The sequence below is a fragment of the Schistocerca americana genome, chromosome 2 (assembly GCF_021461395.2).
Source record: "Schistocerca americana isolate TAMUIC-IGC-003095 chromosome 2, iqSchAmer2.1, whole genome shotgun sequence".
Taxonomy (NCBI): Eukaryota; Metazoa; Arthropoda; class Insecta; order Orthoptera; family Acrididae; genus Schistocerca; species Schistocerca americana.
Window position 1 is genome coordinate 474693487 of NC_060120.1, and position 27821 is coordinate 474721307.

Sequence of the window (27821 nt, forward strand, 5' to 3'; positions counted from 1 at the left end):
GTTCATGAGTTGAGAAAAGCGTTCTAGCCAATAATTTCCTTAGATGTGGAATTAGGTAGAAGTGAAGGGCTGTTAAATCTCGTGAACAGTGTGCATGTTCCAGCATTTGTACATCCTAGCTCTCAATGTCCCTAGAGCCAAAGAACATTAGTGAACAACTGCACAGTCATGGTGAACATGTATTTCTCTATTCACAAAGTTCACATCTCATTTCACATCTTTGTGCTATGTGTATTTCCAGATCCTTGCCAAATAGGTCATATTCTTGTGGAAAACTTGGATGCAAGACCTTTCTCACTCAGTACATTCTATTCCAGCCCAATCACAAGCGTATTATACTCCATCAGGTGCAGGGCCACCTATGAAACCAATCGTTCCACATTACTGCTCCACTGTAACTTCTCTACAGTCAGTTAGATGATCATTACCACCTTTATTTGTCCACCTGAATCAAAAGGGAAAACCAAACTGTGCTCAAGGCTAGAAAACATCCCATTGACCATACCACAAATGACTACAGTTGCTACTTCACAAACCATACCATCTGTATCCTTCCTTCAAATACTAGCTTCTCTGAATAATGTAAATTGCAATTGTCCAGACTATGTATCACTTGATCCTACTGACATCGTAGCTTCAGTACCTGCTTTTCCCTGTCCTACACCAATCCATGTCCTCTTTCTCAGTCTGTTAGTTAGTGAGATAGTTACACGTTCCATTGGTCAGTCTCATGGTAACCATTATGAAGTGGAATGTGTCAAGTGGATAAGAAATATACATATGAATCAAGTTTTTTTTCATTTGATTAATCTATACCCATAATATTCTCTCTGCAGCCTCCATATTTCATGATTTCCCAATCCACTCCTCCAGTTCATTGTGTATTCCTGTTTCATAACAGGCTCATCAGCCATCAGCCTCCTTCTCCCCTTCTTTTACCTCACATACTCCTTTTTTCTCTCACCCAATTCTACATCTACATCCATACTCTGCAAATCACCATGAGGTGCATGGCAGAGCATACATCTCATTGTACCCGTTTCTTCCTGTTCCATTCATGTATGAAGTGCAGGAGAATGATTGCTTGACTGCCTCTGTTAGTGCAGTAGTTCTCTAATCTTATCTTCATGATCCCTATGTGAGCAATAGCTAGGAGTTTGTAGTATATTCCTGCAGCAATCATTTAAAACCAGTTCTTGAGACTTTGTTAATAGACTTTCTCAGAACAGTTTACATCTTTCTTCAAGAGAGTTCCAGTTCAGTTTCTTCAGTACCTCTTGGATACTCTCCCATGGATTAAAGAAACCTGTGACCATTCATACTGCCCTTCTCTGTATACTTTAAATATTCCCTGGTAGGTCTATGTGATACTGCTCCCACACACTTGAGCAATATTTTAGAACCAGTGACACAAGTGATTTGTAAGTAATCTCCTTTGTAGATTGATTGCACTTCGCCAGTATTCTACCAATAAACTGAAATCTACCATCTGCTTTACCCATGACTGAGGCTGTGTGTCACTCCATTTCTGATCCCTACAAAGTGTTACACCCAGGTATTTGTATGAGTTGTTCAATTCCAACAGTGAATCATTGATATTATAGTCATGGGGTACCACATTTTTTCATTTTGTGAAGTGAAAAATTTTACATTTCTGAACATTTAAAGCAAGTTACTAATACTTGCGCCACCTTGAAATCTGATCGAAATCTGGCTGAATATTTATACAACTTCTTTCAGACAGTACTTCATTAAAGATAATTGTATTATCTGCAGAAAGCCTGATGTTACTATTAATATTGTCTCCAGGATGATTAATGTACAACATGAACAGCGGGGGTCCCAACACACTTCCCTGAGGTGCACCTGAAGTTACTTCTACAACTCATGATGGCTCCCCATCCAAGATGACATGTTGTGTGCTCCCTACCAAAAAGTTCTCAGTCTAGTCACAACTTTCACTTGATACCCCATATGATCATACTTTTGGCAGTAAGTGTTGGTTTGGTACTGAGTCAAGTGCTTTTTGGAAACCAAGAAATACAGCATCTACCTGATTATCATGATCCAAAGCTTTCAGTATGTCATGTGAGAAAAGTGCAAGTTAGGTTTCACTTACCCAACAACAAAACCACTTTTTTTTGTGTGCGTGACAGCCAGCTCAGAAGGACATATCTGAAAGCTTGGCAATCATTTAATCTTGTTTATGTGGCTGTTGACTGCTCAGTGTCATAAGTATGCAGTACATACCACTCCTTACATAACCTGCATTCACCTCATCCATATGACTTGCATAGTATTTGCCAACCACTCTTTTACATTTTCAGGGAAATGAATAAGATAAATTATGTTTCCTATTGGGAAATACGAACTACTCTGAATTACACAGATGAGATTTGTCGTTTCATCTAATTCGTTGACCTTGCAGCTCTCCTTGTCTCAATCTTCAATTATTCATGTCTCACATTCACCTTAAACTCTGTTTCCATTCTGTCCACTTCACTCATTCTACACTCAAATGCTCTTTTCTTCTGTCTTCCTCTTCCTCTATTTTGTCTCCCCCTATCAATAAACTCCCATCTCATTGTGTGCCACATGCAACTCCTCTGCCTGTTCAGAGTGAGATCACCAAGACACATTCCTGTCCTGTCTGCTGAATGTTGTCAGCTACCCTTCACTCCAAACATCTCATCCCCTCCCTGCCTGTTTTCTGCTTACCCACTCCACCAAACACAGCCCTCATCTCAGTTGAGCTTCAGTACTGGTACAGTGTAGTTGGTCAGGATGATGTAACCTTGAAAATGTATGTGTGAGTATATATATGCTGTACTAGTTAGATGTGAAACACAACATCATACATAAAGTTAGTGATGTTTTCAATCTTGTTTCTGTACCTATTGTTTTCTCAGTACCTCAACTATATGGTGTGTTGTTACCTTTACTCTTTCCAGTAATTAAACAAGTAATTACTAATCTTAAGCTTTCATGACAACTGAAATTCTATAAGCATCATTATTTTTAGCATGAAATCCATAGTTGTAGAATATTCTATTGTTTTAATGACACTTTACTAACATTTTGATGTACTATAGAAGGTGTTTTTCTCACATACAGCTAAAAAGTGCAAAACTGGATTCTGGTGCTACATCTGTCAAGATTATGAGGGATGAAATCATAGCTGGGACAGACCAGTGTGAAATATACACTATAAATATTGCAACATTTAATGTTTCACTTCACATCACATGCCACACAGACGCCATATACGACCTTACATTTCCATAGTAAGTACACAACATATAGAAAAGCTTTCACTTCTAACTTTACATAGATTATATGTCATCTCAGTCACCCTTATTCACACTGACTATAATTAACATCATGTAAAAATATAATAAAACTTATGTTGGTTTACAGCAAGTGCTCAGAGTATTATGCAACAAGTAGTAAAAATGACATCAGGGTATGGGATGCCAAAGCATTAAAGGAGCTGCTCAGGATAACAGTACTTAATCTGACATGTGCCAGCATTGTTTTTACATGTGATGGAAAGAGCATTATTAGTGGTATGTACTTATAACTGTGTTTGTTTATTAGCAGACAATTTCATTTCAATGATTTCATTAGATTTTTTAACTACACTGTGCAACAATATTAAAGGACCGCTTTTTTAAAATCCTGTCATTTTCCCCCATCACCGGTCAGAACTTCAAAATTTGACCTGAAGGTGCCTGCAGCTTTCTCCATGTTGATGTTGTTGTTGTTGTTGTTGTTGTGGTCTTCAGTCCTGAGACTGGTTTGATGCAGCTCTCTATGCTACTCTATCCTGTGCAAGCTTCTTCATCTCTGAGTAACTACAGCAATCTACATCCTTCTGAATCTGCTTAGTGTATTCATCTCTTGGTCTCCTTCTATGATTTTTACCCTCCACGCTGTCCTCCAATACTAAATTGGTCATCCCTTGATGCCTCAGAACATGTCCTACCAACCGATCCCTTCTTCTTGTCAAGTTGTGCCACAAACTGCCCTTCTCCCCAATTCTATTCAATACCGCCTCATTAGTTATGTGATCTACCCATCTAATGTTCAGCATTCTTCTGTAGCACAACATTTTGAAAGCTTCTATTCTCTTCTTCTCCAAACTATTTATCATCCATGTTTCACTTCCATACATGGCTACACTCCATACAAATATTTTCAGAATATGACTTCCTGACACTTAAATCTATACTCGATGTTAACAAATTTCTCTTCTGCAGAAACTCTTTCCTTGCCATTGCCAGTCTACATTTTGTATCCTCTCTACTCTGACCATCATCAGTTATGTTGCTCCCCAAATAGCAAAACTCCTTTATTACTTTAAGTGTCTCATTCCCTAATCTAGATTCCCTCAGCATCACCTGAGTTAACTCGACTACATTCCATTATCCTTGTTTTGCTTTTTTTGATGTTCATCTTATATCCTCCTTTCAAGGCTGTCCATTCCGTTCAACTGCTCTTCCAGGTCCTTTGCTGTCTCTGACAGAATTACAATGTCATCGGTGAACCTCAAAGTTTTTATTTCTTCTCCATGGATTTTAATACCTACTCCGAATTTTTCTTTTGCTTCCTTTACTGCTCACTCAATACACAGATTGAATAACGTTGGGGAGAGGCTGCAACCCTGTCTCACTCCCTTCCCAACCACTGCTTCCCTTTCATGCCCCTCGACTCTTATAACTGCCATCTGGTTTCTGTACAAATTGTAAATAGTCTTTCGCTCACTGTGTTTTACCCCTGCCAACTTTAGAATTTGAAAGAGAGTATTCCAAATGATTAATGGAAAATCTCATATAAGGATGTGAAACAAATACTAACAAGGAGATAGAGGGGCTGGCCAGTACTTACCTCAGCTCAGTACAGCCGACAGATACACAAAAAACAGAACCGAAAATTTACGTTCCTAGCTTTCGGAACAAATGTTCCTTCATCAGGGTGGAGAGAGGGAAAAGAAAGGGAAGAAAAGAAAGTGGATTCAGTTACTCACAACCCAGGTTATGAAGCAACAGGGAACGTAGCAAGGATGGAGGCATCGTTGTCAGAGGGAAGCCAAAGATATTCTGCTGTAAGTACTGTGCCAGCTTCAAACCAAAGAGGATGCATACAGAAGTAAAGAGGTATATAGTATAAGATAAACACAACTATGTAGGATGAAAAGAGGCATGAATGGCTAAAGAGGAAAGGGAAAGAGGAGAAGACTAAAGAGTAAATGGGAGTGAGGTTGTTTAACGTAGGTTCAGTCCAGGGGGATTGCGGGATGAAAGGATGTGTTGGAGTGCAAGTTCCCATCTCCGCAGTTCAGAGGGACTGGTGTTGGGTGGGAGAAGCCAAATGGCACATACGGTGTAGCAGGTTCCTAGGTCCCTAGAATTATGCTGGAGGGCATGCTCCGCTACTGGGTATACAACCTTCTTTTATGATTCTTGAAGCAAGTGTTAGCTATGATTAAGTTGTGCTCTGTGCAAAATTCTACCAGACAGCTTCCTCATTCATTTCTCAGCCCCAATCCATATTCACCTACTATGTTTCTTTCTCTCCCTTTTCCTACTATCAAATTCCAGTCACCCATGAATATGAAATTTTCGTCTCCTTTCACTACCTGAATAATTTATTTTATCTCATCATATATTTCATCAATTTCTTCATCATCTGCAGAGCTAGTTGGCATATAAACTTGTACTACTGTATTACACGTGGGCTTCGTGTCTATCTTGGCCACAATAATGCGTTCACTATGCTGTCTGTAGTAGCTTACTCCACTCCTATTTTTTATTCATTATTAAACCTACTCCTGCATTACCCCTATTTGATTTTGTATTTATAACCCTGTATTCACCTGACCATAAGTCTTGTTCCTCCTGCCACCGAACTTCACTAATTCCCACTATATCTAACTTTAACCTATCCATTTCCCTTTTTAAATTTTCTAACCTACCTGCACGATTAAGGGATCTGACATTCCGCACTCCGATCTGTAGAATGCCAGTTTTCTTTCTCCTGATACTGACGTCCTCCTGAGTAGTCCCCGCCCAGAGATCCAAATGGGGGACTATTTTACCTCTGGAATGTTCTACCCAAGAGGACACCATCTTCATTTAATCATACAGTAAAGCTGCATGCCCTTGGGAAAAATTACGGCTGTAGTTTCCCCTTGCTTTCAACCATTCGCAGTACCAGCACAGCAAAGCTGTTTTTGTTGGTGTTACAAGGCCAGATCAGTCAATCATCCAGACTTTTGCCCCTGCAACTACTGAAAAGGCTGCTGCCCCTCTTCAGAAACCACACATTTGTCTGGCCTCTCAACAGATACCTCTCCGTTGTGGTTGCACCTACGGTATGGCCATCTGTATCACTGAGGCATGCAAGCCTCCCCACCAACGGCAAGGTCCATGGTTCATGGGGGGTGTGAAAGAATGGTGCTCTGCAACATTACCTTCAGGCTCGTCGATGCTTCAAACAGCAAGGTGTCTACACATGCCAAAAAAAGGCCCATGCTCAAAAGTTCATATTAGGTTTAAGGTGATTAATGATGCCACACTAGCACTGAAATTCATCACAATTCTGTTCTAGGTGACAGGGGATATGTCATATCATGGGAATGTTATCATAGCTCCCCTTATCCACATCTCACCCCATCACCTGATACATCTACACTGAACAGCATAACTGAGATGGCCAGCATTGAAATCACATGGTTTTCTCATGAGTGGCCAAGAATGACATTTTGGAGAAACCAGCAAAGAAAAATAGGGATATTCTTTTTTTCACACACATTCAGAAATGACAGTTTGCAGTACAGTGTGCAACAAGACAATGTTCTTGACAATCTTTGACATCGATGATTCAACTCATCTCTAAGGACATCACAGGACTGCAACACCATGGAACATAACTCACCCCTTTGGAGTGTAGCATGACTACAAGTTTTGGACTGGTATACAGGGTGGAACCACAAAGGACTGTTCAAAACCATTCAACAATATCTGAAGGTGATCTTTTCCCACCTGTGGGTAGGGATCCATGGATGTGTATCATTGTACAGAGACATTTTTAAAGTGCCTTAAAGATGCTTAGGTGGAACCGATGGTCTTGCAGAAGTTGGAGGGGGGATCTTACAGGCATATTTTACTATTTTATTCATGTAAAAGTCAATGTTGCAGCCCTCTGTGCACACACCATGGGAATGAGTGGGAAAGGAGATATATAAAATATAACCACTCTTTTCTGCTTCAGATCCACATTCAGATTTCAACAAATGGTTTGGAATGATCCCTAGACACTCCACCCTGTCTACCAGAGCAAAAATTGTAGTTGTGCTACACCCCAAAGAGGTGAGATCATGTTCAATATGATTGCAGCCCTGCAATGTCCATAGATAAGGATTGAATCATTTGAGGGTGTCAGCAGTTTCAAAACGTGTGAAGAAGAGTATTCTAATGCACATTAAACTGCAAACTGTCATCTTGAAAATGAAAATGTGTGAAAATGAGCACTCCAAGGGTAGGAGTGGTTTCATTCATGTCCTTTATGTTATTTCCTGATGTCTTTTTGTGTTGCTTCTGAGCAGCAGTTTGTCCAGTATGTTTGCACCCACAAGAAAACTGTGTCATTTCCATGCTTTACATCATGGTTAAGACATCCAATGCAGAGGAGTCAAGTGAAGGGGCAATATGTAGTTACAGGGAGGTGAGACAACCTTCATATAATGTGATATATAAAAACAAAGATGAGGTGACTTACCGAACGAAAGCGCTGGCAGGTCGATAGACACACAAACAAACACAAACATACACACAAAATTCAAGCTTTCGCAACAAACTGTTGCCTCATCAGGAAAGATGAGCTGCTTATATATCTGCTTATATATCTCCTGATGAGGCAACAGTTTGTTGCGAAAGCTTGAATTTTGTGTGTATGTTTGTGTTTGTTTGTGTGTCTATCGACCTGCCAGCGCTTTCGTTCGGTAAGTCACCTCATCTTTGTTTTTATATATAATTTTTCCCACATGGAATGTTTCCCTCTATTATATTCATATAATGTGACATGTACACAATAGTTTACAGCAGAATTGTGGTGAAATTTGATAGCTGTGTGACCTCTGTAACACACCTTACACCTCACATGAACTTCTGAGCTCTGGCATTTTTTGGGCATGTATTGAGACCTAGCTACGTGAAACATTGCCAAACTCATAATGTTGCAGAGCACCACACTTTTGAAACATTACAGAGGAAGGGTGTAGGCACCTTTTGGCCAAATTTTGGAGTTCTGTGTTGCAATGTGAGAAAGTGATGGTGTTTCAAAAATGGACCTCTTTTTGTTGCACATGATGTGCCACTTCGTCAATAGTTATCCATCTGTCTAAGAGAATGATTTCATGTGAATGCTCAATGGTTTCTTAATTTGTGGCAGTAAATGGTCGTCTGGCTCCTTCATCATGCGTAACACTTGTGCGACCGTTTTGGAATTTTTCAAACCATTTGTAGACACTCCATTGTGGCAAAACACAGTTCCCATACTGTATCAAAAGTCTTTGATGAATTTTGGCTCCTGATACACCTTCTGACCACAAAAAACAGATCACTGAACGTTGCTCTTCTTTGCTGCAAATAGACAGTGGAAGAGCTATGATTAACAGCATGGCAGCGGTAACAAAACTAACCTAGCAACTTGAAAATTGCAACACTATAACAACAAATAAACAAAGCATGTGTCATCAACATAAAACAACAGTACCACCAAAATAAACAAAAATATAACTGAATTGCAGATAGTAATTGACTCACCCTCATACAACTCTGTTTTGGGTCCGGAAGATTACTGAGCTAGCAGCTGTGCTATCCCAGAATATAATTTCATGTTGTAGAATGCAGTGGAACTGGGCAAAGTATGCAGTTCTAACAGTGTGGAAGGTTGCTTTGTGTGCAAGTAAGTGTAGGCTGTACCATACTTTTTTCAGTGTCGTATTCATTATTGTCATATGTGTCTTCCATTTAAAATCATTTTGTAATTCCACTGGTATTTATTGTCAGAGAAGTGTTGCAGGCCTCCCGCTTCAAACAGAAAACACAGTTGTTTTGGAAGTGTTTATTATTAGTTTATTTGCTCCAAACCAGTCCTTTATCTGGTCTGTAGCATTATTTATGTTTTCTTCCAGTTGTATTTGTGTTTCCCTGATAAGAAGTATGCTTGTGTCATCTGCATACAAAATTTAGTTGCAATTCTATGCTTACATCTACATCATTTATATACGGAAGGAAAAGAATAAGCCCAAGAGACTCCAGTTTTAGTTATTCCTGCATCTTAAAAATATTGTCTAGGGTGCAATCATTTAATTCATATGTTATTACTACTTTTTGTTTCCAATTTGTCAGGTATAGGGAGAACCATTTTAATGCGGTGCCTCTACTGCCATATTTTTGGAGTTTTTACAATAAGATTCTGTGGTTCAAAATGTCAAAAGCTTTGCTCAGGTCTAAGGAAATACCAGCAGCATTTTGTTTATTATCCAGTGCTTCTGAAGCATTTTGTACAAAATTATATATGGCACTGGTAGTAGATTTATTTTTCCAAAAACCATGTTGGGCATCAGTGAGGATTTTGTTCTTATCCAGAAATTCCATTAATCTGTTATATATGAGTCTTTCAGGAAATTGGCAAAAACTGACAATAATGAGACTGGTCTATAGCTTCCCAAATTTGCTTTGTCACCGTTCTTATGAGTAGGAATTACTTCTGCCACTTTAAGACAGGCAAGAAAGATTCCAGTTGAGAAAGACAGGTTGATTATCTCTGCAAAGGGTGTTGCAATGTTTATAATACATTCCTTTATGCTGAAGTCTGAAATACTATCAATTCCTGAGGACATTTTCCTGAACATTTTTGCTGTGTGAATGATTTCTTTCGGGGATGTGTCATAGAGATAGATTGAGTGGAGGCAAGAATTTACTTTATCCTGTTGGTTAATTGGGCTATCTTTCTTATTATTAATTGTTAGGTTTTTGTATTGTCTTCATACTAGTGCCTGAAGAGATTTGCAATCTGCTGCAGATCAGTAATTCTCTTGTTGTCATAGTTCAGTGTGATATTTTCCTGTTTACTATACTTTCCAGATTGTTTTGCTTTTATTTTCTGACCCTGATATAAACTTATCATTGGCCATTGTTTTTGCCTGACATATGACTTTTCTGTACACCTGAATATATATTGTGATGTAACTGTTGAAGGGAGGGGATTTGTCGTGGTTTTTTCTGTAACTGAGCAATTTTCTTTTTATGTAGCTTGAGACTTTTATGCCTCTTGTGATCCATGACTTTGCGTTTAGATTTGTGTTCCTTACTACCTGTGTTTTGAGAGGAAATACTGTTTGAAAATAATGGTTGAAGATGTCATAGAACTTTTCAAACTTTTTGTTGGTGTCATGCAACTGAGACACATCTTCTCATGTTCCTCTTGATAACAAACGATTTAATGTTTCTATGGTTTGTGTGCTGAAACTTTTTGCAGTCACAGTCCTTTCATGGTTTTATCTGGATAGTAAACAGTCTGAGAGGGTTACCACTTAAGCTTCATGATTACTAAAATTTTTATTTACACATTTTACAGTATAGGGTGTTTTAACAAATATTTGATCCACAGTAGTGGCAGAAGTTTTTGTAATTTTTGTTGGACCTGTAACTGTTTGTTTTAAATTGAAAGTATCTGTTAGGTTGAGCAACAGTTCTTTTCTCCTGCTGTGTGACTTGCAAGAATCTGTTAGCCAAGCATGTTGCATTGCTCTCGCACTTCTTTTCTGCGTTAGGAAAATGAGTGAAGTAGATGATGTATTACCCCAGAATATAATTCCAAGCAGCAGGATGCTATGGAATTGAGCAAAGTAGGCAATACAAACAGTGCTAAAACTTGCTTTAACAGAGAGTAACCATAGATTACAGCAGATTTTATCTAGTGTTCCATTTATTTTGTTTATATGTGTATGTCATTTGAAGTTATTTTGAAGCCATTTGCCTAAAAGCTTTGTTTCCAAAGAAGATAAAATTTTAATGGAGTTTATTGTCACACTAGTTTCTAGTCACACATCACCTTTTAAACAGAAAGTTAGGAATGTTGCTATTTTTGGTGTTTATCAGTAGTTTATTCCCTTCAAACAATCCATTTAGCTGTGCTGTAGTTTTATTTACAGCTGCTTGTAGCTGACTTGGGGATGCTTCCTATAATAAGGGTGATTGTATCATCTGCAAAAAAAAGTATTTGTTTGTGACACAATGTTTAGGTCTAAATCGTTTATATAGAGGAGAAAGAGAACTGGACCAAGAATGGATCCCCGAGGAACTCCTTCTTTTGTTCCGTGTATCTGAGAAACATATCCTAGTATTTTCCTCTAGTTCACGCCTTATTTGTATTTTCTGCTTCCTCTTTGTCAAGTACAATGTCAATCATTTTAATGCAGTGCTTCTAATGCCATATACTTTGAGCTTGTGCTGGTATGTTGTGGTCTGTTTGTCAAAGCCTTTACATAAGTATAAAAAAATGACAGTGGCACTTTGTTTTTTGTCAGTCATTTGCAGGGCATTGTGTATAAAATCATAGATTGCACTGGTTGATGATTTATTTTTCCTAAATCCATGCTGAGCATCAGTGAGGATTTTGTTTTTCTCTAAAACTTTCATTACCTTATTACACATTACTTTTTCTGTGATTTTATTAAAGCTTGATAATAAAGTATTTGGTCTGCAGCTTTCTACATTTGATTCGTTTCCTTTCTTGTGAATAGGAGCCACTTTAGCAATATTTTAACAGTCTGTTGTTTTCAGTTGTAATCTTACCCTCCCACACATCACCAGTAGATTTTCAGTCTCCTAAATAACTGATTAGTTTCATAAACTTCGAGAGGAGTAAGATGTACAAATAACTTTTTTTAGTTACCTTCATTTTCTCATTGTTGGCTGCAGTTTGCCACATCTGAGAGTTGAAACTTGAGGCTGAAATTTTTGACTTTGTAGGTTCCAGATAAGTTGATAACAGCTAAGTAAGTCTGCTGTGTTATTTAGGTTTTTATGACTTTTTTATTTAATCCCATTTTTCTATGTCAACCTATCTTTACAATCTCCACTTTGAAACAGAAATTTACATTGTTATTTCCAAACATAAAAACACATCCGATTCCATCAGAGAAATGCCCACTACTACTACATTCTGTGGTACTAACAATATTCCAGAGTTTATCAAACAAAAGAGTTTACAAACTTTCTTGACAAAAGAAGAATCTTCACCAAGTTATATCATTATTTTGTAAGTGAATCCAGAAATAAATTTAATAATTAACATCAGATTGCATAATTAATAATAGGAATTTTAAATGTGCCAGACATTTCATAATTTCAAATATTTCTAAAAGAAGAATAATTTTAGCTGTACATACAGAGTTAGTACATATCGAGTGTAACAAATTAATTTCTTTTTATACTTTTTAGCCCAAAATATTATACATTGTATACAAAATCATATGAAATTCATTTAGTTAAATAGATGAAATAATGTTAATCTTTACATGATTCAAAAATACTTTTTGGTATCGATTATTTCTGTTAAAGAAAGGTAATGCTAGAGGATGGTGTCCCTTTATACAGTGTATATCAGTGTTGCATAGAAATAAAGTTTTATCAGTGTCAGTATTTTGATATTAGTGAGTAAAGGATGGCAATGTTGCTTTGGACCAGCCTTACACTTTATTCATAGCAACTTCTTTAGAATCAGTAGTACATACTGATGTGACACAAGAGACCCCACATCAACAATGCACAAAATATATGAAACTGAAAAAATCCAGTTTAAGCTGTTCCAAGATATTTATTACTCACTAGATCAGCTAATTTCCAAGTGAGATAGGACATCCATGATACATTTTCGCAGCTGTGGTTAATGTGGGGCTGACATTTTAGTTTGAAATCAATATGTATTCCAAGCAGTTTTATGGATTTTGATTCTACATCTTTAACTAATCCCAGCTGCAAATGTTGAGTTTTCTCTAGATTACACACTAATTTGTTAGAGTTAAAGAGAGAGTGTACTGTGGTTTCTGGTGTAACCTTGGTATATCTTGATTAGTGGTGATTGCAGTTGTGTTAATGATTGCAGTTGTGTCATCCACACAGCAGTTAAGTGATAAAAGACCAACATAATGTGGCACATAGTTAATTGTTGCAACAATGAATATTGCTGCATGGTATGGGATCCTTACCAGGTAGGATTGATGGAGGACATCGGAAAAGTGCAAAGAAGGGCAATTCGTTTTGTGTTATCGAGCAGTAGCGGTGATAGTGTCACTGATATGATACGCAAGTTGGGGTGGCAGTCACTGAAACAAAGGCGGTTTTCTTTGTGGTGAGGTCTATTTATGAAATTTCAATCACCAACTTTCTCTTCCAAATGCGAAAATATTTTGTTGACACCCACCTGTGTAGGGAGAAATGATCATTATAATAAAATAAGAGAAATCAGAGCTAAAATGGAAAGATTTAGGTGTTCCTTATTCCTACACGCCATTGAAAAGTGGTATGGTAGAGAAGTAGTATGCAGATGGTTTAATGAACCCTCTGCCAGGCATTTAAGTGTGAACTGCAGAGTAATCATGTAGATGTAGATGTAGAAGAAGAATAGGCTAAGGACAGAGCTCTGAGGCATAACAGATGTGACTTTCTTCAAGCAAGGATGCCTATTTTGAATTGATATAAACTGTCTCCTTTTATTTAGATAATAATTACTTCTAATCCTGCATTATTTATTTCATAGTACTGTAGTTTCACTAGTAGGATGTCAAAGGGTATACAATCAGTGTTACTCAAACTGCATAGCTCAAGAGAGATTGTATTCTTATTTTTATATGCACTCAATGTCTGACTAACAATTTCAAGGACTACAGAAGTAGTATTTTTTCCTGTTTGGAAATCGTGCTGCCTATTACAAAGAAGGTTATGTTTTTAAAAGTAGTTACTAAGATGTTTGTGAAAAATTGCTTCAAATTGTTAGAAACTGGCCTGTGGTTCTCAGAGAGATGCTTTTCTCCCATTTTGTATGTAGATATAACTTTGGAAATTTTGAGATGACCAGGGAAAATTCAAATTCTAGGCATTTATTCATTATAAAAACAAGTGGTTTGAAAATAAAGTGTATAGTTTTTCTGTTGTGTAGCCTGATATCGATCAGCTACCCATACTTTTCAACTTTTAAAATTTTGAAGCAGCATTTATTATATCTGTGGGTGTGACAAGATCCCAATGGAATTGATGTCCTCTGGGAAACTGATCAGCAAGTATATCAGTTGTTGATGTGTTTGACCAGTTAAATTTTGCTCTTATTTTATTTACTGTAGTACTAAAGCATTTATTGAGCTCTTCTGGGTCAAGAAAAATGTGTTGTGTTTTGTTATAATATCTCTAGCTGCTCTGTACCACATTTGCAATTATTTTTATACATTTGTACAGATACCGGCAATGTCATCAGTGTACCATTTAAGCTTTTTACATTTTCTTTTTTGGTTTAATACTGTTTATTTTCAGTGGTAAGGAAGAGAACCATAAGTCAACATATATCTTAAAGAAATTATTGAAGAGAAATTCAGCAGTTGATTAATGTACATCATATTCATAAACAAAATTGCATTTTGCATTTCTAAGGCATTCCATGAATAGCTTAATACTCTTTCTGATCTCTAACTCATACCATGCTTGGTTCCTTATTTGCAACCATGTAATCATTATCTGAATGCACAAATTATGTGAGGAGTTGTGGATCGTGATCCACGAAATATTCATCTGCTATGCTGGGGCCATTACATACTGATATCATAACTATATCATGAGTGCAGAAAAATAAATGTGACCCCCTTATCTTCCTATTTATTAGGAATTTATTAATTACAGTTTCACAAGGCACATCCTGAGTTGCATGCAAAATTACAATATGATGGTAATTACTGGTTTGGGAACGTCTAATCACAAGTGAATAAAAGACAGCTCTAATGCATAAGAATTGTGTTTTATTCATTTGTGATTAAGGATTCTCCAAATAATAATTAGCAACATACCGTAGGATAGAAAAAGTCATTTAGTCCTCCCTTGGAGTCAAATTTGTGTACGTCTCTGTTGTCTCTCTATCACTCATGAATGTCTGACATAGTTTTTTGGCTACCTTACTTAATAAAGTCTTTGGTAGCTTTTACATTGGAGCCCCATATCTATAAACAATTCTAGTTTTTACATTTTACAGATAGTCCTTCCCTTGACTCAACTATCATAACAAAAGATTGTAACTCTTCAATAGAGACAAACATCCCTCAACTTTCACATAATTTAATTACTTTTTTAAACAGTGGAATGTCCAGGATGAAATAAAAACAATATGCAAGAGATAAATTACTTAGAGGAGGGGTTGTGAGTACCAGGAGGCACAGTGAAAAGATACTTATTTTTTCCCTTAACTGACAGGTCAAAATTACAATTTTTCTCATCAGAATATTCCACACAAATCAATATAATTTACTACATTATTGCAAAGTTCTCAATACTTAATGTTGAAATCCTATCTGCTTTTCACAGTTCAAATACGACACTTCCACCTTCCTCTGAGAAATACTTGTGTTTCAAAACATTTTATCATCAGTGTCATCTGCTTCATTCAAATCATTGATTTCTCCGTAGTCATTATGTGAAATATTCACACCATCATCAGTCCTGACTACACTGAGTACATTAACATTTTCAGTAATAACAGTGCAACCAAGGATTTGAATGGTTCTGCTCTAAGTAGACAGGATCTTTTAATTCACAGATTTGTGATTAACTTTTTGTGAGTTGAACATGTCTATTCTGAAGTTCATTTTTTAAACCACTGGTTACTTACAAAATTCTGTCATCAGTTTTGTTGCGTAGTTTTTCATTTGTGAAATTGACATTATGTTTCTACACAGTTCAATAGTCAACCTGAAAAGTTTGTCTTGTGTCTGCCTTGTCAGTTTTAACTTCATCAGCAAATATTCAAGAACTGAATTTCCAGCCTAAAACAATCTACCAATACTTTGATCCAAACTTAAATTAACCACTTCCCCCATCCTCATCCTACATTCACCATATAGACACAACTTTAATTTCTATATACAAAAATTTTTTTAACAACAATATTTCTCTCACAGTCTGTACTTTACAGAATATGGAGTAAAAGAATAATAGCTTTTAGCACTTTTCTTTTTTAATGTTCTGCAAGGCAGCAAAGAATGTGGTCCACAACAATGAGTCCAATTATTATGAGATTCATATTTTTGACTGCATTTCCAGTCCATTATTCCAAAATATGTCTACAGTTAATTCATCTCTTTCTTTTGCATTACTTTCTGAAAACTTGAAAATTCCATACAATAATATGAAATTTATGTGTTAGCTCAACTCTGGCACTTGCATATAGTTTATAAACTGTATAGATGAGTATGAAGTAAAAATTTCAGTTCAAAAAATGTTAATTATTTGCAGTATTCAGTCATAGTATCATGGTTCTTGCAAAATGAGAAACAGAGTTCTGGAACAAGGAAATGTTATGTAGGTACTTCGTACTCTGATTGAATGTTTGGTGCAGAAGTACGAAGATGAAACTGTGGATTTTTTAAAAATATTATTCTCTGGTTGGAAAGATTTTGCTTAATGAAAAGTCTTGAAATAACTCATTTCTTTTTTGAAAATCATTTATTCACACAAACAAAACAGAATTCAATGGCACTCCTGAAGACCGACTCTCTGCCTTTCTTACTGACTCACACTGATTCTCTGTGTTGCAACCACAATTCATTTACAAGGACCTTCACATCTTTGGAAAACTTAATATTCTCTTGTTTTTGTACTGGATCTAGGATATGTCATGACTAGCTCCATAACATCCACCTTTAAAGTACACATTACAGGATTATGAATGTGTTTCTGTACTCCAACTTGGGCCTGCTTCTTCAATTCTTTCTTCACATGCTCATGAAAACTGTCTTTATGTGAAGTTATACTATGTGGCCATTTGAATAGTCTTAGTAATGATTTTCCAATAAATTCCTTATTCTGTACCTTGGCTTCTGAAAGACCTATAAATAAATCAGGTAATTCATTTATAATAACCTGAAATTCTGGTGTCATCTGCGCCCAGTGGTATGTCTACTTCAATAATATGTATGACAAGTCCTTCCTATCTCTTTCATCATTCTTACATACAGATTAGATTGGGAATGGTATTTAGAAATATGAGGTGTGGCAAATACACTCCTGGAAATGGAAAAAAGAACACATTGACACTGGTGTGTCAGACCCACCATACTTGCTCCGGACACTGCGAGAGGGCTGTACAAGCAATGATCACACGCACGGCACAGCGGACACACCAGGAACCGCGGTGTTGGCCGTCGAATGGCGCTAGCTGCGCAGCATTTGTGCACCGCCGCAGTCAGTGTCAGCCAGTTTGCCGTGGCATACAGAGCTCCATCGCAGTCTTTAACACTGGTAGCATGCCGTGACAGCATGGACGTGAACCGTATGTGCAGTTGACGGACTTTGAGCGAGTGCGTATAGTGGGCATGCGGGAGCCCGGGTGGACGTACCGCCGAATTGCTCAACACGTGGGGTGTGAGGTCTCCACATTACATCGATGTTGTCGCCAGTGGTCGGTGGAAGGTGCACGTGCCCGTCGACCTGGGACCGGACCGCAGCGACGCACGGATGCACGCCAAGACCGTAGGATCCTATGCAGTGCCGTAGGGGACCGCACCGCCACTTCCCAGCAAATTAGGGACACTGTTGCTCCTGGGGTATCGGCGAGGACCATTCGCAACCGTCTCCATGAAGCTGGGCTACGGTCCCGCACACCGTTAGGCCGTCTTCCGCTCACGCCCCAACATCGTGCAGCCCGCCTCCAGTGGTGTCGCGACAGGCGTGAATGGAGGGACGAATGGAGACGTGTCGTCTTCAGCGATGAGAGTCGCTTCTGCCTTGGTGCCAATGATGGTCGTATGCGTGTTTGGCGCCGTGCAGGTGAGCGCCACAATCAGGACTGCATACGACCGAGGCACACAGGGCCAACACCCGGCATCATGGTGTGGGGAGCGATCTCCTACACTGGCCGTACACCACTGGTGATCGTCGAGGGGACACTGAATAGTGCACGGTACATCCAAACCGTCATCGAACCCATCGTTCTACCATTCCTAGACCGGCAAGGGAACTTGCTGTTGCACGTCCGCATGTATCCCGTGCCACCCAACGTGCTCTAGTAGGTGTAAGTCAACTACCCTGGCCAGCAAGATCTCCGGATCTGTCCCCCATTGAGCATGTTTGGGACTGGATGAAGCGTCGTCTCACGCGGTCTGCACGTCCAGCACGAACGCTGGTCCAACTGAGGTGCCAGGTGGAAATGGCATGGCAAGCCGTTCCACAGGACTACATCCAGCATCTCTACGATCGTCTCCATGGGAGAATAGCAGCCTGCGTTGCTGCGAAAGGTGGATATACACTGTACTAGTGCCGACATTGTGCATGCTCTGTTGCCTGTGTCTATGTGCCTGTGGTTCTGTCAGTGTGATCATGTGATGTATCTGACCCCAGGAATGTGTCAATAAAGTTTCCCCTTCCTGGGACAATGAATTCACGGTGTTCTTATTTCAATTTCCAGGAGTGTATATAAGGAGATTAGTGTCAGGAATATGAGCTACTGCAAACAAAGTTGCGAGCTAATTTTTATCTTCTTCAACATACTACCCTCCCATGTTGATACAATGCTCCATACATGTCTTCCAGTGTCCAAAGCAATACTGTAGGTCATCCATTGTCACCCTTTTCAACATCTCTATTGTTTTTTTTCTTTTACCTCAACAACACATCACTTTCAGGAACAGATAAAAAGTTGCAGGTAGCCAGATGTGGTGAATAAAGAGGATATTTGAGTACTGGAAATCACTAGTCCACTAAGAAATGTTTTGCAGACACAAAATCAATTTTGCACAATTTTTCATCATGTTTAATGCATTACTGTCTCTTTTTTCATGTTCAGTATATGTGCAAAAATCTGAATGCTCAGATGCCACACAATTTCATAAACTTTCTGAATGTTTTTTTTTAAGTTCTTGAGCTCACATATAAACTGAGTCATTCATCACTTCAGCCTCTTTCCAATTCTCTGAAAACCATGTGCGCCATTCAAAAACTAGTGCCCATGACACAGCACTATCATCAAACATCTCATTTTGTGTATGTTAACATTTGTTTGGTAAATTTTTTAATTACATGATGAATTTGAGATTAATACACTGCTTGACTTTTAAGTTCAACATGCTCACGGCACTAATACAGAACAACATTCAACAACCACAGCTGATATATAAACAAAAGCAACATAAAAATGAAACAAATGGAGTCCGATTTTCAAGGATTAGGGTCAACTGTATTTGATTATCAACACAGTTAGAATTAACAAACCACCTCCTGCAGGTTTTTTACTGCTAATGAAGGGTTATTGTATACACTGAAGCTATGTTCAATAAACCACTACTGATCTTCCGTTGTATCTTTTCCTGTACCACAGACTGAAGATGTATTGTCATAGGCTATGGTTTAAAAAAGAAAGATTTTTCCTCTTTTATTTTAAACTTACACATATTCATTAATACCATCCAGTTTATTATCATATAATACTTCTCTGAATGTTAATCAAACAATGGAAAACCCAGTCGCCACTCCCATCAGGCACTGGTGCTGCTGTTCGCAGTGTGGTCTCATCTCTCTGGACTGCTGATGTGTGGGCAAGTTGAGTTTATCTGAGTGTGTGCGTGTGCGTGTGTGTATGTATGTCTACTGCTGACAGAGGCCTTAATGGCCGAAAGCTTTAATTATGTGAATCTTTTTATTGTGCCTATTGTGACTCAGCGACTCAGCATCTTCTCTATATGTTAATAAGATGTTTCATACTTGAATCTTCTGTTCACTGGTCAGTACACACTGAGGTGACTGGTCTTGGCCCAGTGAAGTGCAGCACCTTGATATGGCATGGACTCAGTAAGTCATTGGATGACCCCTGCAGAAATACATTGAGCCATGCTGCCTCTATGGCTGTCCATAATTGTGAAAATGTTGCCATTCCAGGATTTTGTGCATGAACTGAACTCTTGATTATGTCCCGTAAGTCTTCAGTGGGATTAATATTGGACAATTTTTGTGGCCATATTATTCACTAAAATTGTCCAGAAAGTTCTTCAAGCCATTTGTGAAGACTTGTTGCCCAGTGACATGGTGCATTGTCATCCATAAAAATTCTCTTGCTCTTTGGGAACATGAATTCCTGAGCAGCTGCAAATGGTCTCCAAGTAGCTGGACATAATCATTTCCAGTGAATGATCAGTTCCATAAGACCAGAGGACTCAGTCCATTACATTTAAACACAGCTGAGACCATTATGGAGCCACTATCAGTTTGCACAGTGCTTTGCTTACAACTTAGGTCCATGGCTTCGTGGTGCCTGCACCACGCTCAGACCATACCACCTGCCCTTAACAGCTGAAATTGTGACTCATCTGACCAGGCAATTGTTTCTAGTCATCCTATGGTCCAACTGATAAGGTCTTGAGCCCAGGAGAGGTGCTACAGGCGATGTCATGTTGTTAGCAAAGACACTTGGTTCGGTTGTCTGCTGCCATAATCTACTGACGCCAAATTTTGCTGCACTATCCTAAAGGATATGTTTGTCTTACATCCCAAATTTATTTCTGTGGTTATTCCTCCCATTGGTGCATGTCTGTTAACACTGACAACTCTATGTAAATGCTACTGGTTTCCATTATTAAGTGAAGGCCATTGGCCACTCTGTTGTCCCTGGTGAGAGGTAATGCCTGAAATTTAGTATTCTTGGCACACTCTTGGCACTGTGGATCTCAGAATGTTGAATTCCCTAATGATTTCTGCAATTGCATGTCCCCTGTGCTTAGCTCCAACTACCATTCTGTGTTCAAAGTCTGTTAATTCCCATCGTGTAGGTGTAATTACATCAGAAACCTTTCCACATGAATTACCTGAGTGCAAATGATAGCTCCTCCAATGCACTGCCCTTTTATACCTTGTGTACATGATACTGTTGCCATCCGTATATGTGCATATCACTATTATACGACTTACGTCACCTCAGTATACTAAACTGGGATTTTAGTTTTATACCTTCCAATAGTTCTTTTGTTGCTTAGTTTTGTTCCTCATGTATGACTATATCAGCTGTTGCCATTAAATGAGCATGTGTTAGCAGTCGATGCTCCTGCTTAGAGATTACTTAATTACTTTCAAATGGTAATCTTCTTCTCTTTTCTGTAGTACTCTGCTCTCATTAAAGTCTAGGGAAACTTTAGGGCTAAGTAATCAGTGAACATAGAAGTCCATTTACATTAAGATTTGGTACAAGTAATAACATTTGATAAAGCATACAGATGTTATTTTTCATAATCTTGTTTCTTCCTTTGTAGGTTTCTTTTTACTGCTTGTTATAACACAATCTCTAGTGACAGAGAGCATTGGACACACTTATTTATTTCTTAACATAAGTACCTGCAATATTAAATATGTCTGGCTACCAGAATCTAAGGGAATGTCAGCTTCCACTCCAAAAACGTTATCAGCTACTATCAGTTTTATTTGTTCCTTCTTGTTCTTACTGCTGTCTTCTCATGCATAGAAATCTGTCATGTGAAGCCTACACATTTCCACTAATTGGCCTATTGCTCTACTGTTATGTCCTGGGGCATGGCTTCTGCCCCTCAGGATGTATATGATTTTCAGAGTTTGAACATATAAAGTACCTATCAGCAAGTGTATTTATACACATTCATAACAAGAATAAATACTGGGTTCCTGTCTCTTCCCTGATTAGTTGTTCTATTTTTGTTATTATGCTTTTGCACTTTATCATATTTTGATTCATTTTTATACCTGAAATGAGGCAGATGCCTATTCCATTTGCTGTTTTCAGATAATGAATTTTCTTTGTGACTATAAACTTTTTGTTCTTTATTCAACGTCTAATCCTTCTATGAAAGTCAGTAGGTAATTTACACTAAAGTATCCACAGTACTAAGTTCTTTCCTCATGTGGTAAGGTAGTTTAGCAACCAACACGTTAATTAAATGATTCTCTCCTATAACACTATCAGAGTATTGGGATCTTGTTAGATGCCACTCAATAAATGTTTTATAGTTACTGCAACTGTAATACCCCAGATCTAGTGTCTCAAATACTAGCTTTTCCTCAATGCTTGGTAACCTGTACTTCTTTTTAAAATTGTTTTGGAAGCCACTCCAAGAAGAGACCTCTTCTGAATGAGCAGTTCCCCATTCAGCAGCTTCCCTTTCTAAATACCAAGGATGAAGTCAAGTTTTTTGGAATCACCCCACCGCTTAGACAAGGACTCAGAAAATGCACTTGAAAAGTAAGTAGAATGAACATCTCCTGGTTTAAATTAAGGAAACTGTTCAGATTTGTTTCACTTTCTAGACGCAATTCCTCTATTAACTCAAAGGGAATCCCACAGTTCTCACTCAGAGGAAAATTTAATAGCCAAGATCACATTCAAAGCAATTATGAATCACTCCTCCTCATCTCTAATGATGAGAAATTTCAATCAAATTATCACTCAGTCTCTTTTTATTAATCTCTACTTTCATTTATCCCAGATCTTTTGGAGATTGTGTTTCTTCTAACTGTCTCAGTTCTTGAGTGAAAAGTACTGATGAATGTTTCAATATTTTCCTATTCTGTATGGTCAATTAGAACACTAACATACTTATTCAGGGTCGCAAGAGTATAACCTGATACTGCACATACATCTCAATCTTGGTTTTGCTCTAACACATTTAATTGGACCATCATAACTGTCATCTGTTTATGTACTTTTGTAAATTCTTCTTCAGTAAAATCTTTAATTTGTTTTAAATCCGTGTTTACATTTCTTAATTGTCCATTAAACTTATTTCTCACTAGGTCACATTGTTTGTTAATCTCAGAATATAACTCCCCTTTTAAAGTTGAAATGACTAATTGTGGTTTAGGCATTTCATTATTTATTTTTAACTTTTCCTTCCATGATTCTGTGATGTGTTCATCTAGCTTCCAAACTTGCCAATCTATTTTCTTCTTTAAGTCAGAATTAGTGGTCTCTATCATTAAGTTCAGTAATTGTTTGTTCCTTCGTTTCTTTCAGAGCCTTTTGAACCTCACATCTTGAGCTTTTATACATGGCATTATCAGTGTCTAATCAAACATCTTGAGTGGGGATACTTCTGTTCAGCTCATCACCTTGAGGTTTCAAGTCTTCTGCTGATTCAGTCTCTCATGAATTGATCATAGTACCCAGTTCATCTCTTTGAAACTTCAAGTCAGCTTTTAAATCTGTTCTTAACTGTTCATCCAGACTTTTAAAGGTATCTATAAGTGCACCTTCATTCTTCTTTTCCATATAGGCTTACAGTGAAAACAATAATATATTTGGAACTAATCTTCTCCTACTAATGTCTGTCACACTGATGTTGGTAATTCTGTTTAACAATCTTTTGAACATAAAAACGCTTTAACTATCCAAAAAACACACCACCACTCATGGAAAAAATTAGATTGCATTTAATACAGCCTCTGGAAGTTAATATTGTACCATGGTGCATTGTGACACTGTAGCAACACTAGATCACTGTGATCAGTGAACTGGGCTTCTGTTGTTACATACACCACTAACGTAGATACTGAAGCTACTGTGACATGCTTTGTTGTTTCTTGGATGGGTTGGAAATGTTTTAGTCCCTCGTAGTCTTGGCCACCAAATGTTATGACTCATAGATGCTACTTCTTCTACAGCATACTTTTTTCTGACTAATTTCTACATCATTTGTTGGCAAATTATTTCTTGGGTGTAATTATTTAGTCATATCATCATAGAACTTCAGCTGTTGTTTTCATTGCTAATGACAAGAGCAATAATTGTCAAATATTCTTCCTCAAACATCAGTTTCTTCTTAATTTATACCCAAGGTGAATCTTATTTCTCAACTTTTGTTTATATTTTCAGCAGCGATTTATTCTGGAACATGCATGCACAAGGGCACCAAAATGTGATGCTATGTCATTAGATATGTATATATTTATCTTCAAATTCTGAACTGTGACACTTCAATTATCAATTTCTTGAGAGACCATGCGGGCACCATAGCTGGTCTTTGTTTTCTCTGCAGATGGGTCTGTTTCTGATTGTCTGTATATCTTTAACTGCTTCCAACTTTATACAAATGAATAGATAGTACTTCTTCTTCTGATAACATGTATATTATGTCTTCTGATGCAGTTAGTTAATGTAAAAGAACATTGCATGTAGAGTTTGCATTTGTAGTGGCAACTATGATGTTACATGAACAATATCTCACATTTGAGTGAAAATAACAATTTGATAGTTCATGAGACTTACCTTGTTGTCTGTGACAGCATCCTTGTTGTCACAAGACCTCCATATTTCGTGGCACACCTCGCTCGTCCAAACCAGGATGCCAAACCATGGAACGAATGAAAATCCTTACATGTACCACAACTTGCAAAACTGCTTTTGCTGTCCCACCTTGAAGACACAGCAGCCATCTGTACCACTTCACATCCAAAAACAATGACAAAAACTTACAAATAGTTTTTGATTCCTAATTCTTTAACTAATACATGGTTTGAACTGTCATTATCATCATTCATCACAAGGTAGAGGTGGAGTTACACCTCACCCTTGTGGAGTGATATATTATACCACATATCTCCCCCTCCCCCCACCCATCTTAGACTAATGATGTCATTATAGCTATATAAATCATGAGTAAGTAACTATGGTTGGTTGGGGGTGGCCAGAGATGGGTTTGAATTATCATCCTCCCAGATGTGATTCCAGTATGCTAACCACTGTGCCACCTCACTTGGTAAATAACGATGAATTAATATCTGTATTTTTTAATTCATCAGTTTTAAATTACTCTATTGACAATATAACTTTCATAATTTTCTTTTTTTAAACTATTGTAGCATTTCTGTATTCCAAATGGAACTCAGTTACTTTTATGACTGTAATGTAAGAAGTCACATGTCAGGCAATCCTAAGAAAACACTTTAAAGTATACAGAAAAGGGAAGGGTTTGTGCAGTGGAACAACTGAATGTGGAAAGAAAGAAGATAGAATGGTACCCCTGTTGGAGAGCAAAGGAAGGAAATGTAAGACTGGTAATGTAAGAACTGAAGAATAAAAGAGAAGACAGACCCCAAAGAAAGACAAACATCCCACCAACCACACAAGGATCCCTCCCTGCACTGTACTATACTGGTGGACCAGAGAATGAAGATCTTCACCAGTCCTACAGAACAGACCCCTTGTGTTGATGTGGTGCAGCTCTCCACGCTACTCTGTCCTGTACAACCTTCTTCATCTCCCAGTACCTACTGCAACCTCATCCTTTCGAATCTGCTTAGTGTATTCATCTCTTGGTCTCCCTCTACGATTTTTACCCTCCACGCTGCCCTCCAATACCAAATTGGTGATCCCTTGATACCTCAACACATGTCCTACCAACCGATCCCTTCTTTTAGTCAAGTTGTGCCACAAACTTCTCTTCTCCCCAATCCCATTCAATACTTCCTCATTAGTTATGTGATCTACCCATCTAATCTTCAGCATTCTTCTGTAGCACCACATTTCAAAAGCTTCTATTCTCTTATTGTCCAAACTATTTATCGTCCATGTTTCACTTCCATACATGGCTACACTCCATACAAATACTTTCAGAAATGGCTTCCTGACACTTAAATCTATACTCGATGTTAACAAATTTCTCTTATTCAGAAACGCTTTCTTTGCCATTGCCAGTCTACATTTTATAGCCTCTCGACTTCGACCATCATCAGTTATTTTGCTCCCCAAATAGCAAAATTCCTTTACTACTTTAAGTGTCTCATTTCCTAATCTAATTCCCTCAGCATCACCCAATTTAATTCAACTACATTCCATTATCCTTGTTTTGCTTTTTTTTATGTTCATCTTATACCCTCCTTTCAAGACACTGTCCATTCCATTCAACTGCTCTTCCAAGTCCTTTGCTGTCTCTGACAGAATTACAATGTCATCGGCGAACCTCAAAGTTTTTATTTCTTCTCCATGAATTTTAATACCTACTCCAAATTTTTCTTTTGCTTCCTTCACTGCTTGCTCAATATACAGATTTAATAACATCGGGGAGAGACTACAACCCTGTCTCACTCTCTTCCCAACCACTGCTTCCCTTTCATGTCCCTCTACTCTTATAACAGCCATCTGGTTTCTGTACAACTTGTAAATAGCCTTTCGCTCCCTGTATTTTACCCCTGCTACCTTCAGAATTTTAAAGAGAGTATTCCAGTCAACATTTTCAAAAGCTTTCTCTAAGTCTACAAATGCTAGAAACGTAGGTTTGCCTTTCCTTAATCTAGCTTCTAAGATAAGTCGTAGGGTCAGTATTGCCTCACGTGTCCCAACATTTCTACGGAATCCAAACTGATCTTCCCCAAGGTCGGCTTCTACTAGTAGCTCATTATTTAGTATTTTTGAATTCAATATCTTTGTTTAATCACTATCATTCAGTTAGTTTCCTCTAATTTGTAAGTTGAAGTTGATGTTGTGGTCTTCAGTCCAGAGACTTATTGGATGCAGCTCTCCTTGCTTCGCTATGCTGTGCAAGCTTCTTTGCCCCTGAGTAACTACTGCAACCTACATCCTTCTGAATCTGCTTAGTGTATTCATCTCTTGGTCTCCCTCTACGATTTTTACTCTCCATACTTCCCTCCAGTACTAAATTTGTGATCCCTTGATGCCTCAGAACATGTCCTACCAACCGATCTTTTCTTCTTGTCAAGTTGTGCCACAAATTCCTCTTCTCCCCAATTCTATTCAATACCTCCTCATTAGTTACATGATATACCCATCTAATCTTCAGCATTCTTCTGTAGCACCACATTTTGAAAGCTTCTATTCTCTTTTTGTCTAAACAGTTTATCACCCATGTTTCATTTCCACACATGGTACACTCCATATAAATACTTTCAGGAAGGACTTTGAGTAAGCATCATGAATCTGTAGTATTCTCCGTTTCTAGAAACTATCAATTGCACACCCTTCCTCATCCATCTGCTAAGAATTGTCCCATTTTCACAGTATTAGTGTCCCTACATATACATCTGCATTCTGTAAATTTTAGGTGTAGGTTCTCTTTTCTCGGTACACCTACTGCATTTGTTATGCAGTTTACTTATAAGAGTGTAGCATACAACTACTCATTCATTATACACTGCCAAAGTCATAGTTCCTCCCCTACGTTCCGATCGTGAATCACTCCACGTGAGGGAAAAATGACTGTCTGAATGCCTCATTATGAGTTCTAATTTCCCTTATCTTTGAATGGTGATCGTTGCACAATTTGAAAGTTGGTGGTGATAATATATGCTCTACATCCTCATCAAAGATCAGATTATGGAATTTACTGAGCAGCCCCTCCATTTAGCATGTCGTCTATCTGCAAGTGTGTCCCACTTCAAACTTTCTACGAGATTTGTAATCCTCTCGCAATGGCTAAATGTACCTGTCATGAATCTTGTGGCTCTTCTTTGGACCTTCTCGATCTCTTGAATCAGACCCAACTGGTAAGGGTCCCATACAGATGAACAACATTCTAAGGCTGGACAAAC

The 27821-nt window shown here is 38.0% G+C and overlaps 1 protein-coding gene across 1 annotated transcript in view; it reads left to right on the plus strand.

Annotated features, from left to right (window-relative positions):
- Positions 1-27821, plus strand: part of LOC124594109 (cilia- and flagella-associated protein 52-like) — a 285675-nt gene that overhangs the window by 143597 nt on the left and 114257 nt on the right. The window contains exons 8-9 of the mRNA XM_047132461.1: positions 3115-3284; positions 3418-3566. Of these exons, the coding sequence (XP_046988417.1) occupies positions 3115-3284; positions 3418-3566 (319 nt within the window). The remainder of the gene's footprint in view (positions 1-3114; positions 3285-3417; positions 3567-27821) is intronic.